The sequence below is a fragment of the Ochlerotatus camptorhynchus genome, unplaced genomic scaffold (assembly GCF_037179485.1).
Source record: "Ochlerotatus camptorhynchus isolate MF236.1 unplaced genomic scaffold, CSIRO-AGI_Acam_v1.1 ptg000055l, whole genome shotgun sequence".
Lineage (NCBI taxonomy): Eukaryota > Metazoa > Arthropoda > Insecta > Diptera > Culicidae > Ochlerotatus > Ochlerotatus camptorhynchus.
Window position 1 is genome coordinate 946,190 of NW_027040545.1, and position 18,231 is coordinate 964,420.

The 18,231-nt window shown below is 39.6% G+C and overlaps 1 protein-coding gene across 9 annotated transcripts in view; it reads left to right on the forward strand.

Annotated features, from left to right (window-relative positions):
- The window catches only part of LOC135717368 (uncharacterized protein CG43867), a 546,523-nt gene that overhangs the window by 128,891 nt on the left and 399,401 nt on the right, over positions 1-18,231 (forward strand). For all 9 annotated transcript variants that reach the window (XM_065239411.1, XM_065239416.1, XM_065239414.1 and 6 more), the window contains exons 2-3: positions 11,870-12,539; positions 12,611-12,703. In XM_065239411.1, coding sequence (XP_065095483.1) covers positions 11,934-12,539; positions 12,611-12,703 — 699 coding nt within the window. In that variant the 5' untranslated portion in view covers positions 11,870-11,933. The remainder of the gene's footprint in view (positions 1-11,869; positions 12,540-12,610; positions 12,704-18,231) is intronic.

Here is an 18,231-nt window from a genome sequence, read left to right on the forward strand (position 1 = left end):
ATCTTTTTTGCAGTTTTAATAACATCTCTAATGTCTAGACTATTGATGAAGTTATGAATAAGTATCGATAATTGAAGGACAGTTCCATGAAATTCAAAAAAATGTTGTGAACTTCAGTGAAAATCATAGAAATATATAAATTATTCCGTTTCATTTCACGAAATACACCGGAGCAAATTTAATCAATTAGTACGAGAGTCAAAGAAGGAATTTCTTAAAAACTTCGAAATCTTCACAGAAGCGCAGAGAGCTTCAGAAACATTTCGAGAACATCATAGTAGTATATGGAACTTAAGGAAAGAAAATAAAAAAAAAACAAATCAAAGACCTTCAGGTACTATCTTGAAGATTAGAAAGATGTAAGAGTATTTCAGTAAGCTTCAAAAAAAGGGGGTATTTCACGAGGAGTTCAGTTCAGTTAGTTTCAGGAAATTTGCGGGATATTAAGAAGTTTCCAGGTTTTCATAGAATTTCAAAGATGTTAAGAAGAATATTGAGATCTTCACATAAATTCAGAAGATCGTAGATGCTTAAACATGTTTAGGACAGTTCAATAAAAATCAGGGCAGTACAGCAAGCTTCATGAGAACTTCAAAAACTTTAGAGAGATTAGCCGGTGCTGGTGGTGTAGTGGTAAGCGTAACTGCTTTCTCACCTCAATGGGTATGGGTTCAATCCCAGCCGAGGTCGGAGAGATTTTTCTGAGGCATACAAATCTCTGGTCACGTTTTCCTTGGGAAGGGAAGTAAAGCCGTTGGTCCCGCCCCATGTGTCATGTGTGTTGAATGGGTGCGATATCCTACGCAGGTGTGGAAGCTGCCTTCATGTACATTCGATTGCCGTCAATGGATGGCAATCGATGTCCGTCGGTGATTGGCACTAGATTGCGGAACAGAGACCGACGTTAAATAAAGGAAATGAAAAACTTTAGAGCAGTTTCGACAACTACTTAAGAAATAACAGAGAAGCTCAAAGCAGTTCCGTTAACATTAAATGAATTACATAAATTTAAAGAAGTTTCGAGAACTTGAGCGAATTGTTAAAACTTCAGAGAAGTTTTCGTTGATTGTTAGAAAAATTTACGAATCTTCATGATGCTCGAAAAAGTTCAGGGAAGTTTGAATATTTGATGAGAAGTATTGTGAGTATCAGGCTAGTTTCTCAAACTCAGAACTGCCTTGAAAGCAGAACGCACTTGATATTTTCTCAAATATTTTTTTTCCCAGAACTCCCTTGGAATGAGGCCTTCATAAATTAAAATTAAATTCCATGAGCCCTTAAAACTGAAATTTGACTCCACATTCTTGAAAACTTTTTGAAGTGTTATAACTCTTAGATCTAGAACTACAAAAATTTGTCCAAATTAAAAATAGCCTTTCAAGGCTCTGAGTTTTATAAATTTATTTGTTACTGGAGATTGGTCCACTTTCAATGTTCAATAAAGAGAAAAACTGAATGAAAATACATTCTTTTCATTAAAATACCCTTATCCTAAGAACATTATGAAATTCCGTCAATAGTGATTAAATTCCCTGAGACTTCCAGATATTCTCAGGAAAAAAATAATTCCCTGAGGATTTGCGGTTTTCCAGGTTTTGCCAGTTAGTAGACACTCTGATTAATACCGTGGGTTTGGTGATAAATTTTCTCTTGAATCTTGCTCTTTAAAGCTTCATATCGTACACAAGTGTTTATGAGATACTAATTGAATAAGTCTAAAACATCAAACATTTATTTGGTGTGCCATCATAATGACTACTTTTCTTATTGATTACTTATTTCTTCAACATGGTCACTTAAATCACTATTTTTGTCAGCAATGATCGCTACCAGCTGTACAGTTCTTCAGAATTTTTTTTATCTATATTATAAATAATATTTCTTTGGAATTTTTCTCCATATTTCCTTGCAGCTCCCCTCCAAATAAATTTCTTTTTGATTGATTGATTGATTGATCAACTTTTAAGGGATTTTCTGCCGTAGGTGATCATTAGGCGTAGTCCTTTCATTTTTAAAAGTTAGCTGTAGGGTTGATTCGCATTGAAACTTCTTCCGAAGTCCCGTAGAATCCTCCCTGAAATTTCTCAGTTCTCCTATGACAGGGTGTCTACTACCTGGAAAAACCTGGAAAACCGGGAATTTACAGGGAATTTTATTTTTTCTGGAAAAACCTGGAATATTCAGGGAATTTTGGTTCCACTCAGGGAATTTTCCAATTATCACTCCATTCGTAATTCAAAAGAAGTTTTTCGTTCAGTTTCTCGAAACGTTTCTTAAGGACACTGGATTTGACAAGCATCTGACATCTAAGACAACGTGTGCGAACAAGACAAGTTCATTCAGAGAGTCTTGTCACGCTCGCTCTTCGCTGATTTGTATGTGAAGGATCAAAATCGTCGTAAAAAGGAAACAGCCGAAAAAGAGAGACTGGCAAAAGGAAGCATACGAAGCATGTATTGTGTAAGAATAAGCATGCCAGACAGCAGGTCTGAGAGCCTACATAGATTTTTTTTGAGCTTCAGAGAGGGTCGGAGATCTACTGAAAAATTTGTTGAGCTTCAGGGTAGTTCGTAGATCTTGAGAACAGAACTACAAACAAATTAAAAGTAATTAACAGAAATTCATAAAAACAACATCACAAGAGAGGTATAGATCTTCAGATAAATGTTCAAAGAAATTTGCAAAACTTCAAGCAAGCAAATATAATTTCAAATCAATTTGTAAAACTATAAGCGAAATTTTGCAAATCTTCAGGGAAATTTGCATAACTTCAGACAAGTCCAAGAATCTACAGTGAAATATAAAGTAGTTCACAGAAGTTTGGAGATCCTCGAAACATTATTCAACATCAGAAAAGTTCGTAGATATTCAGAACAAAGCTACAGAACTTTGAAAAAAATTACAGGATTTCTGAAAAAAATCACAAGAATCTCAGAAATGTTAATGGCTCTTCAGAAAAAATTGCATAACTTCAGAGAAGTCCGGCGGTTTAAAAAAAATATTTACACGATTTCAGGAAAAATTTTAGATCTTGAGAGAGACATTTAAAACTTCAAAGAAGCTCAAATATTTTCAGATAAATTTTGACAACTTGAGGTAGTCTTCAACGAAATTTTCAAATTTTCAGGGTAACCCGAGACCAATTTACAAAACATCAGAGAAATTTGCAGATCTACTGAGAAATTTATTGAGCCTCAAGTTTTTATTTGTAGATCTTGGGAATAGAGCTACGGAGCTTAAGACAACTTTACGTAACTTTAAAGATATTTGCAGGAATTTGACAGAAAGTTTCACAGTTTCACACAAATGTGAAATTTTCAGAAAAATTCGTTAAATGTCAGAAAAGCAGAAAAAATAGATACACACCAAAAAATTCTGAATTTTACTGGCGATGTAAACATCCATGCATGCAAACATTCATACATGTAAACTTCCTTTTCACGTAAACTAGCAACTTGCAAGAAATGTTGCAAACAAAAGTGGACAGTTGCATACAATATATGGGATATTACATGACATGTCTCATAAATTTACACGATCTATAATCTAAACTTGTCTGATATATGACGCTCCATTTATGTGCATCATAGTAACGGACATTTACACTACTTTTTTTTAGCTGTGTAGATCTAAAGAACTTCAGAGAAGTCCGTAGACCTTAAGAGAAGTCTGTAGAACGTCAGAAAGTTCGTACGTTTTTAGAAAAAATTGCAAAACTTCAGCAAAACTCACAGATCTTCGGGAAAGTTCTCCGATCTTTAGTTCAAGAATCCACAAAGAAATTTAAAGAACTTTAGAAAAGTTCGGAGATCTACTGTGAAATTTATTGAACTTCAGGGCAGTTCGTAGATCTTTAGAGCAGAAATACAGTACTTCAGAAAACTTTACAGAATTTGAAATAAATTTTAGGATCTTCAGAAAAGTTCAGAGGATAGATCGTAAATATACTGAAAAATTAGCAGATGTTTAGATAAATTTTCAGAATTTTACTGCGGTTCTTGGATTTTCAAAGACATTTCCAGAACTTCAGGTAAGTTCGCTGATCTTTAGAGATATTTGCACACCTTCAGAAAAATTAGAAAAACTTTAGAATACTTCCTAAAACTTCCGGAAAGCTCAAAAATTTCTAGATAATCTTTTGATTCTTTAGAAAATTGTATAGATGTTCAGAGATATTTGCAGATATTCATTGAATCATGAAAATCTGCAGAGAAAATTGCAGAACTGTCAAGAAGTTTGTAGATTATTAGAAATTTTGTGAACATCAGAGATAATTGTTGATCTTCAAGGATCTTAAATCTTCAGGGATTCAGGAACTTTGTAGATTTTTAGGAAAATTTGCAGAACTTCTGAAGAACACACAGAGCTTCAAATAAATCTGTAGAACTACCGAGAAATTTACAGATTGTCAGGAAAGATTGTTGATCTTTAAAGAAATTTTACCGGAGAACAGAAACAAAACTTCAGGGACGTCAGAAGGTTTGAAGACCTTGCAGAATTGAGTTGTTACATTCAAAGTGTTTTTATGTTACTTCATACGCGAAGTTAACGATTTTCAGAGTTGGTTGGAAATGCTAACATGAAGCTTTAGTGTGATGATTTATTAGCTAGAGAATGATCTTTAGAAGAGGGTAGGTGGATAGTTCCGTTAGAGTACGGCAGTATGAAAATTGAATAGAAGTTGAAAATGAGCGAAGGGCCATTAATGCGACAGTTTTCAAGATAGACGCACATTTTTGCCTAACCCGTACGATGTACGCTCTCGCAACGTAGGACTTTAGGTAGTGATGAAAACGTCGCTAGAACTATTCCACAGCCGCAGTCAGTTTATGAGCAACAAGAGGGACGCACATTTTTGCCTGTGGACTTGGAGACATACTTCAAGTCCCCGCGTAATAAGCAGAGAATAATATTGAATTACTTAATGAAATTGGGTTGTTAGCGGAATGCTTTAAATAAAACAGCAAAAAAGGTTATCTTTTATTTAATTAAACTTAATTAATGTTGGTATCCATGACAGATACGTATTTCGACTTTGCTGTTTTAGGAAAAATATGTTAAGCACCACGAAAAACCGGGAATTAAATTTCTTAAATTCAGTGACCACCATGCATCTATCTATATATATACAGTCAACTCTCCACAACTCGATGTCCACTTACTCGATATAAGAGATGAACTAGCCTATGGCTAAAAATCTCTATAATAAAGGAAAAAAAAAAAAAAAACTTACTCGATATCGTGCAAGTGGTCACTCTACACACTTGTTTTGCGCCAACTTTTTTCTCAGTGTACCTCAGTGTGCCGCAGTTGGTACGGCAGTGAGAAGTAATTGAAGTGACTTTTGTTTGCTTGTGAATAATGAATTGTTTGGCAACCCAGTATTTTGACAACTCTTGATTTTGTTTTGTTTTTCAAAACCTGAGGACTCAATTGACGACGACGATTTTGGGCGGCCGGAGCCGGAAAGCGACAGCGGTCAAGAAAGTGGTGGACGCTTTGTGCTAGTCACGACTAGCATTCGGCGATCTTGAGGCAAGAATCGATCTTAGTGAATCGATTCATTTTTTTTTTTTGAAAATAATTGGTTCACCTATTTAATTAATCATTTTGAATCGATCTTTTGAATCGATTCATTTTTCAAAATAACATATGTTTCAAATATAAGGGATCATAGGAAAGTTGGTGCAGATTAACGCCAAGTTCAGTCTAAAGTTGATATTGCGTCACATAAGCTATCTTGTTATGACATTTCACTTATAATAGTCATTTAGTGTGATGATTGATATCATTTAGAAAAAGATTGTGTTTTGCTTTCAGCCGATTTCGATTCTGTGAGGTTTCACCAGTTTTAGACCTTTTACAGACATACAAAGTATACTGTTGTACTACCGTTGTACCAACAATCAATACGAAACTAACGATTTTAAATTGGCTCACCACTTTAGTAGCCTATTGGTCCCAAGCAAACGATTAACGTACCCTATTCTAGTTGAAATTCTATTACTACACTATGTTTGTTTTGATTCGCTATGAAAGTTTGACAGATAACATCAGGGGTGTGTGGATTCATGCAGAACATGCAGGGGTGAGTGAAATAGCTTGGGACTGCTTGGGACCGTTGTTCTGGTACTGAGTGAGCCAAAAATAATAATGATTTTCTTCGGGACCCAGTGGTCTTAGAGTTACCTCTATGGTTGTACTCCTTAGAGCTAGTACCTCAAATTGTACCTTTTGAGGTACTCGGTTAAAGGAGTACAACCGGTAGAAACTAACGATTTTAAATTGGCTCACTACTTGACTAGCCTATTGGTTGCAAGCAAATCGATCAACGTACCCCATTCTAGTCGAAATTCTAGTACTACACCATGTTTGTTTTGATGCGCTATGAAAGTTTGATAGATAAAATGAGGGGTTCGTTGATTTTCCTATGTTTCGAGGGGTGCATCGATTAGCTTGGGACCGAATATAGTACCAGAGCTGAGCCAACAAGTTGAGCCCGTTTCTTCGGGACCTACTAGTCTTAGAGTTACCTCTATGGTACAACGGTGCTGCTTTGTATGTCTGTCAATGGTATTAGAGAATAGCCTCTCTGACAGAGCGAGACGTGGGACTTTCTCGTGTGAAAGATAATGCGAAGTACCATACGAGGGTCATACAGAGAGACGATTATGGAGCTTTCTGATGTTTAATCGGCGCACACTACTGCACCATTTAAATCCAATGAGCGCGAGCAAAAGGGAAACAGATGAGTGGGAAAACAAACCGTCCGTTTATCCATGTGTGCTAGATAGAGAAAGACAATTAAACGTCAAAAAGATCTATAAACGTTTCTGGAGCGCCAAACTTTCTCTTTCTCGTTCTTGCCAGAGACGTTGATAGAGACGCGCAATGAAAATTTCTGTCGAAACAGCAGCACGGTTTTTGAGAGATCTTTTGGGAATGTCACTGGCAACCATGTTTCATCGAGTGGCTTCAAATGAAGATTACCTTAACTCACATAAGGAGGGCACATTTCCTGTGCCATCTGGCGGGCGGAAGCATTGGACAAATAGTCAAAGTATTCTATGACCACTGGTGCGCTTCATTCCGCTAAAAGGGGACTTTCGATGAAAAATTTGAAAATCGCGTTGTGTTTGTGGTGCAGGGTGCTTCAATTTATTTGTTACATAATTAATTTAACAGTGTAAATTTTTAATTTAACCATATTTTATTTCAGCAATTATTAACAGTAGCATATGGTGGCATAATGAAACGACTTCCTCTTCTGCGTCGAACTCTTTTTCCTCGTCAATAATCGTCTCCTGGTACTGCTGGTCTCCTGGTACTGCTGTTGCTCTCGGCTTCGGTGAACTCCATGTCGTCCGTTCTTTCGCTGGTGTACCAGTGTAAGAAGATCTTCCGGTGGAACATGGCCGTAAATTGTTCGGGGTTGCGTATGAAAATTTCCTGAATCGTGGACGATCGCGGTTTTCACGTTGCTGAGAGACTTTGAGTGATGAAACGACGGAGAACGGGTTCATGATGCGATTCGGGTATTCTTCTCGAATCTTCGAGATCAGTAGCGTGCCCATGTCTGTGGAGAGGAAGATATTTTGGCTACTGAATTCCGCCAACGTTACAAAAGATTAAAAATTTACCTGAGCCAGTTCCACCGCCGAGCGAGTGCGTAAGCTGGAAAACATCCAGCATAGAATCTACCAGTTCAGTACCTTTGGTGTAGTGTCGTTTGACGCAGTTGTTACCAGCATCGGACCGCCCGGAAACGAAGTTATTCGATCGGAACAGGTCGCCGGTAATGTTGATTGAGTGGTGCTGCTATCCAAGCAATTGCCCTGATTTTTTTATGTACCTACTTCTTCGGACAGGCAATAGGCGGGACTTGATGGAGACTCCCGGTTGTGGTTTTTAAAAATTGAATTGTATTGTGGCAACATCAATAACAACGCAGGCGCAGAAAAAGTTCAGTGTTGCCAGTAACTTTAAAGATCATAAAAATTGTAACCATGGGTGAAAAACAGCGCCAATGACTGCGCCCGGGTGTGCCCAAGTTTTATTTTGGCACACTGTGTAGAGTGACCAACCCCTTGATATCGTGTTATAGCACAATAGTAAACATTTATTCCATGGCTACAGTGACAGCTATTTTGTGTGGGATTGTTATTCCATAGCTCGATAATTCTTTAACTCTATGGTCCCTTCAATGTCGAGTTGTAGAGGGTTCACTGTATCTTCATATCTATTATGAAGTCCTCAATTCCTCAATCACCTTCAAATGCAATTCTGTATGGTACATCACCTTTAACTTGGCACCATCGCACTGAACCCATCTCCTCTGCATGGTCAATTGCAGTCCATCCTATGTCTTCAATTGTCAGCCTTCCTATCTTCAGCCAAATCAACAATTATTGCGTGATGATTCGCCATTCAAAGAATATCACCCACCGCTTACGATCGTCGTCCCCGGCAGTCCCCAGCAATGCTTCATAGATATGTGTTTTATTGAAATAATTAAAACAAATTTAATTAAGTTTGCATTATTTATGCCATGTGCCGATCTATATCCGTATTTGTCCTTCTGGATTGTCCGTCCGCTTTGTGTGGGTGCACTGCAGAAATTGCGATATTTATCGACGCAGATTATGTTAATTCCACACACGCACCGCATGAGAACAAAAGGATCAGGAAGATGGTGAAGAAGGGCGCAGTTGGTGGTAGGGTTCGATGATGCCCGTACAGAGATAACGTTAATTCATACATGTCAGCGACCTCTCTCGTAGAACCGACCATTGCAATAACTGCCGCTGCGATGCGTTGTTTGCAAATGATGCATTATCGTTCCAGCTTGCGGTAGACCTTCGACCTCGGCAATGCGTGTGACATTTATTACGACCCTTGGGAGCGGGATTAACCTGAAGAAATTGACCGTATTTAAAGCGTTTATGCTAATCCTCCGGAGGCAAATCAATTAGCCTTCTGCGAGCAAAACAAATTACAGGATGCATTCGGTCCCGTTTGGTTTTCACTTTGTTGTGACAGTTTTGTGATCCCTTTCTTTCAACAGTCGTGCTGCGTTGGTTGGTTCACAAATTGTCATCTTTCCAACGTCAACCGCAAAATTTTAATCTCATTACTTCCACTTGTCAGTACGATAATGGACGCTCGTTTTGTGGGGGATGATGCCGTTGTTGTTGCTGCTGCATGGATTCAGGCACCAGTCAGCTGCAACATCGCGAGTAGAATGTAATTACAACAACGGGAGTGTTTTTTGTCCCAGTGTAATCAACATGGCGGGCAACCTGTCAGCTGCTGCTGTAACCTAATTATTTATCACTTAAGTTGATTTCAAGCTGCTCTCAGCTCATCCGTCGATCCATCCATCCATTTCATCCATCCAGTGTGGAGCTGAATCCCGAAAACGGGCGAATATATATTTCAAGTGCTTGAAGCCAGAAATTCATCAACTGAAAATCTAGCCAGAGCGATGCGAACGTCAGCTTTATGAAGCCCATCAATATGTCATCAACTGCCAACAGCAGCAGCAGCAGCGGGAGTAGCATGGCCTGCTAGGATGAACGCTGAACAAAAAAAAAATCGAGCGGAAAATGAAGAAGGCTCAGAAATTTGAAATAATGGCCTACTTGAATCCATCGCCAGAGTTGGGAAAACAATGGCATATCATATCGTGACGTGGCGTGGTGCACAGCGAACGTGGCCAGGATAAACAAGATAATGACGAGCACTGATGGAGTGGATGAATGGATGGACGAAAGTGAGGGAAGTGGGCAAAAAAAAATGCTATCCAAACACTCTTGGCTCGGTTATTATCCGGAACGAAGGGTCTTTTGCTCGGGGATGGGAGGCGGCAGGAAATTAATGCATTCGATGGAGGGTGGGATGTTTTTTTAACTGATGGAAAGTTAATAATCGACTGTTTTAAGGGCTGTGATTTATTGTTCGATGATTTAATCGCGTTGCGGAACGGATGGAGAGTGAAAATTAAAAGCTCCAGTTACTATTGTTAATTAGAATAATTCCTCTAAACTTCTCAGGAGTTGTCTGAACTAGCTTGAAGCCTTGAAGCTCTTGGAACTTCTTAATAGTTTATGCAGTTAACTGATACTAATGGAACTGCCTTGAAGTTCACTGATCTTTGCTTTGCATATTTTCTTTAGTTTTCGAAATTGCTGAACGTTTCTTAAGCTATTCTCTCATTCTTCTGAATGAAATTAATGAAATTCTCTTGAAAATCTTTAAAATTTACTTTAGTTTCCTGGTTTTCTCTTAAATTCCTGATATATTTCTGAAGTTTTCTGAAATTCTTATCGAACCCTTACATGTCTTTAAACAGTCCCAAAAGTCTGGGCTTTTCATAAGTTATCGAAACTTTGCTAAATCGGACCTGCCCTTAAGATCTACTAACTTGAAGCTCTTGTTACTTTTTTTTAGCGATCCCACATTTTTTCTCAACTTCCCATAGACTTCTGTGAAGTTGTCTGGATTTCCTTCAAATCGCCTAGATATCCCTGAAATTTTCAGAACTCTTCTTGAAAGATCCTGCATCTTATGTTGAATTTAATGAAATTGAACTTCTCTGAAGTTCCTGAAGCATTGCAGAAGTTTTCTGAACTTCCCCAATGTTCCATTAGTGTGTTGATGAAACTTTTCTGAAATTCTAGGAATTTACTTTCAATCCTCGTAGCTTCCATTAGGTTTCTTCAATTTTCGTAAACTTCATGAGACCGCTCTGAAGTTCTACAAGCTTTTGAATGATGCTGATGCTTTTGAATCTGCCCTGAAATAAATTGACTTGTAATAAAGATTTCTGAAGTTCTCTGAACTTTGCACAATCATTAGGAGTTCGGGGATTTTTCTACGTTTCGATGAGTGCTTCAATAAGCTTAGGACCAAAGGTCTGGTACTTCCTGAGTCAAAAGATAAAGTATGTTTCTTAGGGACCCTGGTCTTAGTGTTAGGCTATGAGATGATTGCTTCACGAGCACTTAGATTATGTGTTAGATTTGGAACTGCAGGAAATTCCCATAGATAATGTAAAACCGTGACCTAAAAGCTGGACACCACAAGAGATCCTCTCTACCTAAGCGAAATCCGTTGGTTAAACTTTCGGGATCCAAAACTACCGTCGACCGCCAATAATAGCCTGCTCGACCAGCAACCGAACGATTCGCCAAATAAATCTACTTCCCGAATGAAAATTTATTTCCTGTACCCTCACTTGCATGACCCATTCCGGCTGCCGCCCTTTATCGCGATCCAGATCCATCGAGGAAGGAGACGATTATTCATCTTGGTGTCGTCGGTCGATGTGGTTCACGCACGGATTAGTGGGCTTCGACACACAATCAGGGACAAATGTCTCAAATATTTATCATAAATCTCATTTCCGTATGGTATCCGCCTCCCGATTTTGCCGTTGAATCCTTTACCTTCGCTTGAATGTATGTAAACGTGTACCATCACCATTGTCAGTCGTCGTATGTATCTTGACGGCGGGGGAAAAGCCAATTCCAATCGACAAACGGCTTCCACTAAATTATACATTTATCGTCTTCGGCACGACGGGAGAAAGCGATATTGCCTTCTGGCGGTTTTCCGGGAGTAGGGACGGGGGGTGACAACACATTCCGCCCGCGATGAAGATGATATTCACGTTTCGATTCCGTTTCTCGGTGTGTCCAAGTGTAAGCCGTCGTCCTCGGGAAAAGCCATTTCATGCATTATTTAGGTGTGTACGCGCCTCGTTCTTGGAAGCATATGTGCACCTTCGTTTGGTCGCAAGTGGTGATTCTGTGGTGTGAAACGTGTTACACGTAATCTAACGCACGATTTTCTCCCTTTCTCTTTGCAGAAATGTCGCGTTCCACAACACGCCGCTGAAACTGTGTTGGGAGATCAGCAGCCAGCAGTAAGCAATGACCGATGAAAGTCCTCCGCGTCGTTTGTCCCAAATCTTCGACCCACTGACGAGCCTGAGTGATCTCGAACAGATCCAGCAGCAAATCCAACAACACCAGCAGCACCTCCAGCAGCAGAACCACCTCAAATATGGTCCCGGAGGACCGTCCAATTCATCGTCCTCCTCGACATTGCTTCAGCTTCAACACCAGTTCCACCAATCCGGAAGTAGTGGAGGTGGCTACAATTACAACACGGCCTCGTCGTCGACATCACTATCATCGGCCTCGAATCAAAGTGCAAAGCTCAGCTCGAGTAGTTCTACCAGCAGCTACATCGGTGGGCCTCCACCGGGCCTTAATCGGATTGTAATGGGATCTCGTTCGACTCCCAACAGCCCGCGGATGATGTCCCGACGGGGTGTTGCTGGAGGTGCTTCCACCAATAGTACCAACAGCAGTAGACCGCCGATGGTTCCTCCGCGAGGGCCACCGAATGCGGCAGTCATCGCTAATCCCTCGCTGGTGGCACTCGATTCCGATGCACCGTGGCCGCCGTTCGGCAGTCTCACCGACAGTCTGGACGTACATCAGGTTAACAACTACCACCAGGGACTTCCGGAGGTAAGCCCGAGCCGAAAATCAAAACACCACATGTGCGCTTAGTTGGTAATTACCGTCGCTTACAATTCCAGATTAATTGGCAGGAACGGTGTCTGGAGCTGCAGCTCGAGTTGCATCGGTCGCGGAACCAGGCCGGCCGCGTTCGCGATATGCTGCGTGAAAAGGTAGGTTTGCTGTGCAACGATAATTTGGCTCGTTAATTTCCGGTTACATCGGAGGGTCCATTTGAATAATGACTATGGTGGTCCTGTTCCATCGCGGGATGGGTGATTTATGTGGTACAGTGGTACGAACCGGTGTACGATGTGCAGTGAGCTGTTCCGTACGGATGGGGTTAAATCTTATCGAAACGGTTGCTTGCGCTATGTTCTAGTGGGTCGTTATTGGATCGAGGGTTTTCGTGTGAGGGTTTTCGTTTTGATTTGTTTGTTTTGTTTTCTTTAAACTTTGGAAGTTCATGATGTACTTTGAACTTCCCTTAAATTCTCTAGACTTCCCTGAAGTCTTCAGTATTTCTCAAAAGTTCCCACAATTTCCTTAAGCTACTGGAACTGCCTGTGATCTTCCTGCATGCTACTGCAATTTTCCTGAAGTTTTCGAAAGTTTGATGATCACGGAACTTCCTTTAAAATATTTTAACTTCCCTAAACGTCTTTGAACCTCCAGGAAGTTTCCTCAATTTTCCTAATGTAAATTTATTTTTCCCTGAAGCTTCCGTCATTTTTGAGGAATTCTCGAAGCTTCGGTTCCTGAAGTTCTCTAAACTTTTGTAAATATCTGCAATTACGGTGTAGTTAATTAAATTGCTTCGAGTTTCTTTGCTCTTGCCTGATGTTCTCGGAATTTATTTATAGTAGCGATTCTCCTGTGCTTCCTAGAAGTTGTTTGAATCTTTATGAAATTCCTGATTTATTCTGAAGTTATATATTCTTCTCTGCAGTTCTCTGAACTTTCTGAAAAAAAAACTGGGAACTAATCAAAACTTATTAATTATCATTTCTTGAAATTCATGGAACTGCAACAATCTTCCCTGATGTTTCCGCAATACTTGAAACTGCCATGAAGTTAACGGAAGTCAAATTAAAAAAAAATCTTCATAATCTTACTGAATTTTTCTGGAGATTTTGCAATTATCCTCAAGTTTTCAGAACTTTCCGGAAGTTTTCCAAGAATTTTTTAAACCTCACTGGAGTTGAATGGACTTGGTAAAATTCCTCAAGTTTTGCAAAGGCATTCAAAGGTTCACATGAATTCCATGTACTTCCCTAAAATTCCAAGAACTTCTAAAAGGATCCTGTTATTTTCCTGAAGTTACAATGGAATAATTAAAGCAGGTTTAGGATTTTCACTGAAGTTCTCGATTTTATTCTCATTTTTAATTTAATTTATTAGAACTAAAGTCTAGCCTTGCATTACGGTTTCAATATTTCCCTGAAGTTATTAAAAAAGGCTCACTAAATGTTCTTAAATTTCTCAGCACTTTTTAAAAGCTCCCGCCTATTCTCTTAAAATAATTGAATTGAATCTCTCATTTCTCATCTCTCAGGGAACTTTATAATTTTCAAACTTCCCCAATCTTGCAAGCAAACAACCCAAGTAACCAACAAGCCCGCTAATTCGCCTTTTTGTAATATAAGACTAAAATGCGGCTAATATAAACCTTAGCATGCCCTATGTTAGCCGTGTATCAGCCTTATATTGCAAAAAGGCGAATTAGCGGGCTTTTTGATTACTTGGGAATTATGCAGCTTAAAAGCTGAATAAGCCTGTTAATAGTTGCATCAGGCTGATCTGCAGCTTGAACTGTTTGTTGGGATCTTAGACCTTCCCTGACGTTCCCTAAGTAGTCAAAAGGATCTTTGAACTTCCTTCGAGTTGCGATATCGTCTCGAGAAAGGAAACACACATCGACTCTGTGCTCGCGGAAAAGTCCGTACTGTGCTGGTGAAAACGCACTCGAAATCGTCTGAAAAGTGATCACCGGGTTAGCCGGAATCGCGTACGTTGTGGAAGTGATAGGGTAAATGTTGGCTTCGGCACCCATTGACTGTTTTCGGCAACCAAAATTTAAACGTTAATTTCACTATGTTTTCCCATCAACGCACTTCCATGAATGTGTCCAAACGATTGTTTAGCCTTTCAGCTTCAATCTGATTATATTTGAACGATCGAGCAATCCAGTAATGCTACATTTTTCTTCAAATAAAGCATACGCACTACAAAATGGGGTTGATTTCGAGTTGCCGATAATAGAACAGCTGGTTAACACGCAGTTCTAATGGGAAGGTTGCCGAAGAAAAAGAGACTGCCGACAATAGTCACACTCACCTGAGAAGTTTGGAGCGTTGTAAAAACGCTTTCAAAACGTTTTGAAAAATTCTGTCGATTGGAATGGATAGAGAAGCAAGCAGCAGATGAATGTAAACAAACAGACACATCATATATGTGCGTGACGCTGAGAAAATGCTAGTAGAAGTGCAGACGCTGCTTAGATTGACGAGAATACGTAAATTCCCCTATTTTCCATCGCTGACAAGTTGGGTAAAGGGGTGAAAAGTTGAATTTTAACTGGGTTCTCAGCCTCCATTAGCAGCGAAGGAGTTTTCTTGCTGACATTTTTTTTTTCGCTCAACCTCTCCCTCTCGCGCTGAAGCGATAGCTCTCTGTCTCCCGCTTGCGTTTGCACTTTTTGGGAGAAGTGCAGTGGTGTTGGTGTGAGTTTGGTGGATTCGATTTTTTTTCGCTCTCCCTGCCTGGATGCGTTTAATCACCAAGAAAAGATAGAGGTGTGTGATTGTGTGCGTTGGCAGTAGTTTGCATCGCATCAGCAAGACGTCGGTGGCAGTCGCACCTCGTCTCGGGTCGTGTTGTTCTGCATCGCGGATTACTAGTGTGCGTGTGCAATTATCGGTCCCGTTGAGAAGAAGTTAGACGAGTGTTGCGTGTCGCGAGATCGCGATTCATTCAAAAAGCTGCATACAGTCAATAATTGCGCTGTAGTGTGTTGGTGTTTTTCCTCAAGCGAGCTCAAGTCCAAAGTGTCACCGTTCGAGGGATTGTGGGGGAGGATAGTGTGTATTGTTGTTCGTAGTCGTCGTCTTTTTCCCCGAATTTTCACACGACGCGGACTCCCCTGAATCCAGAGAGAAAGAGATAGAGAGAGAGAGAGAGTGAGAGTGAGAGTGAGAGATAGGGAGGAAGAAGAGCACAATCCATCGTTCATCAATCGAAAAAGTGGTCACGTTTCCCTTCTGTTTTATTTGTTAATATGAGACTACATGGTAATAACAGCAACTCGATTATTAAAAAGGAGCTCGTTTGCCTAGTAGCAAACCTTTTTGCTTACTGAGCAGAAGACCGTGGGTTCAATCCCAAGCTCCTTCGAGTTATACGATCGTTAGGACATCAATTCAGCTTATCGTTTACCAAAACGAACCCTGCTGCAAACCCAACCCTATTACGCAACATTCCTGTGATTCCTCGTGGAAGTGCAGAAGATTTCTCGACTTCCATCAAAGCGAGTGTCACGTCAACACATTCCTACCCATTCCTTTCTTGACCTGCGTTCAGGCGCGGCTGGCGCTGGTATTGCCTAATGCGAGATCACCAGTTTTTACACATTGAGGATGATTGCTAGTCCCAAGCATCGTCTATTGGTTCTCTGTGTAATTACAGCTGGTCTGACAATAACAGAGTAGCAACCGTGGGCGGTCAATCATGCTCATGCTCATGCTCAAAAGGATCTTTGAACTTCCTTCGAAATTTTCGGAATTTGTCGTGTTTAATAATTTTGCAATTTTTCTGAAGGTAATGGAAGCATTCTGAAGTTTATAGATCTTGCTCAGAACTTTCTCAAAATCTCTTGACTCGAAGTTCTCTGGACTTCCCTAAAGATCTCGGATCGTCTCTAAAGTGTTTCTTGGTTTCCTTTTTTCTGGAAATAAATTGGACTGCCTTAAAGTTCTGTGATCTACGCTGCAATTCCCGAAATGTTCTGAAGTTTTTGGAACTTAACTTAAAAGGTTCCCGCATTTTCCGGATCTTCATGGAACTTACCCGAAGCTTTCAAAATTTTCCTAAAACTCTTGGAACTTTGCTGTAGTTTTCGGAAATTTCCTGGTTATTCAAAACTTCTTTGAAAGTTAAGTTAAGATTTCCTTATTAGGGAGGCTTTCAGTCTGAGGCTGGTTCGCCTCCGGTTCTTAGAAAGTTCTGTAATTCCATTGATGTCAATTGAACTGCCCTGAGGCTCTCTGATCTTCTCTGTGATTCTCGGTTGCTCTTCTGCCACCCACATTAGATTCGGATCTGCCGCGTTACAGCAAAGTGACAGCTAAATATATTGTCTAACTGTCAAATTAACGTCAATTCAACGCAAACGAACCTAATGTGGGTGACCCTTCGCAATTCTGCTGAAGTGGTTCTCTGAAGATCTGAAATAAACGAAAATGATCGAAAAATCTCGATTTCCCTCCGATTCCTGGTACTTTTTAAAGGTTATTGAAATTTTCCTAAAAACTTGTCCTTACAGACTATTAAACTTCCAAAAAGTCTGGACTATCCTAAAGTTCTTGGAATATTCCTGAAGTTATTGGATCTAGCCTTAAAATATCTGAGCTTCCATGAAAAAATCTATAAACCTAGCTTCGCTGAGCTTCGTGAAACTTCTTTAGAGTTTTTACAATTTTACTCAAGATTTCTGGGCATCTCTGACGTTGTCTTGACTTTCTAGAATATCCTTAAAGTTCCCAGAACTTTTTAAAATTGCTGTTCAATTTCCCTTAAAGTTCTTGAAGCTTCCTAGAAGAGCTCGATAATTTTAAATTTTGTTCCCGCTGTCGGTTCAAGAAACGTACCAGAAATTCTCAAAACTTCCTTTGTTTTTTGTAACTTAATTAAAGTTCCCGCAATGTTCGTGAAGTTAATTGAACTGCCCTGCAGTACTCTAATCTAACAGTTCTTGGAACATCCCTGAAGTTGTCACAAGGGTATTTCCCTGAAGTTTTCAAAAAATTTATAATATTAACGGAACTGTACTGAAGTCTCAGAATTACCCAGAAGTGCACGTAACTTGCCCTAAGATCTTTAAGCTTCCCTGTAGTTTCCTATACTGGAATTGCCCTGAAAATCTCTAATATTCACAGAAGTTCTAGACATTTTCCTGAAATCTTTGGACCTGCACTGAAGCTTTTGGAACTTACCCTTTAAGGTCATTCAACTTCCCTACAGCTATTCTGAAGTTTTTGGATCTTCTTTGACCTACATGGAACTGTTATAAAATATTCAAAATTACTTAATTGTACCCAATAATTTTCCTGAAGTGAATAGAACTATCAGAAACTTCTTATTTTTTTTAAGTTTTCGAATCTTCCCTAATTTTTATGATGGTCGTGGAACTGCCCTGAAGCTCTCAAAACTGCCCCAATTTTCTCGTAATTTTTCATAAGATATTTAAACTTGTATGAAGTCTTCTAAACTTTTTCTTCTCTGTCATTTCACCATATATAAAGTTCCCATAATGCATCCGGTGTCCATGGAACTGTTCTGAACTTCTCAGAAGTGTTCTAAAGCTCTCTGCTCATTCCTCAAGATCTTTAAACATCCCTAAAGCTCTTGCAATTTCTGTAAAGTTCCTGCAATTTTCTTGAAGTTAATGGGCCTGTCCTGGATTTCTTTGAGATTCAACTAGAGT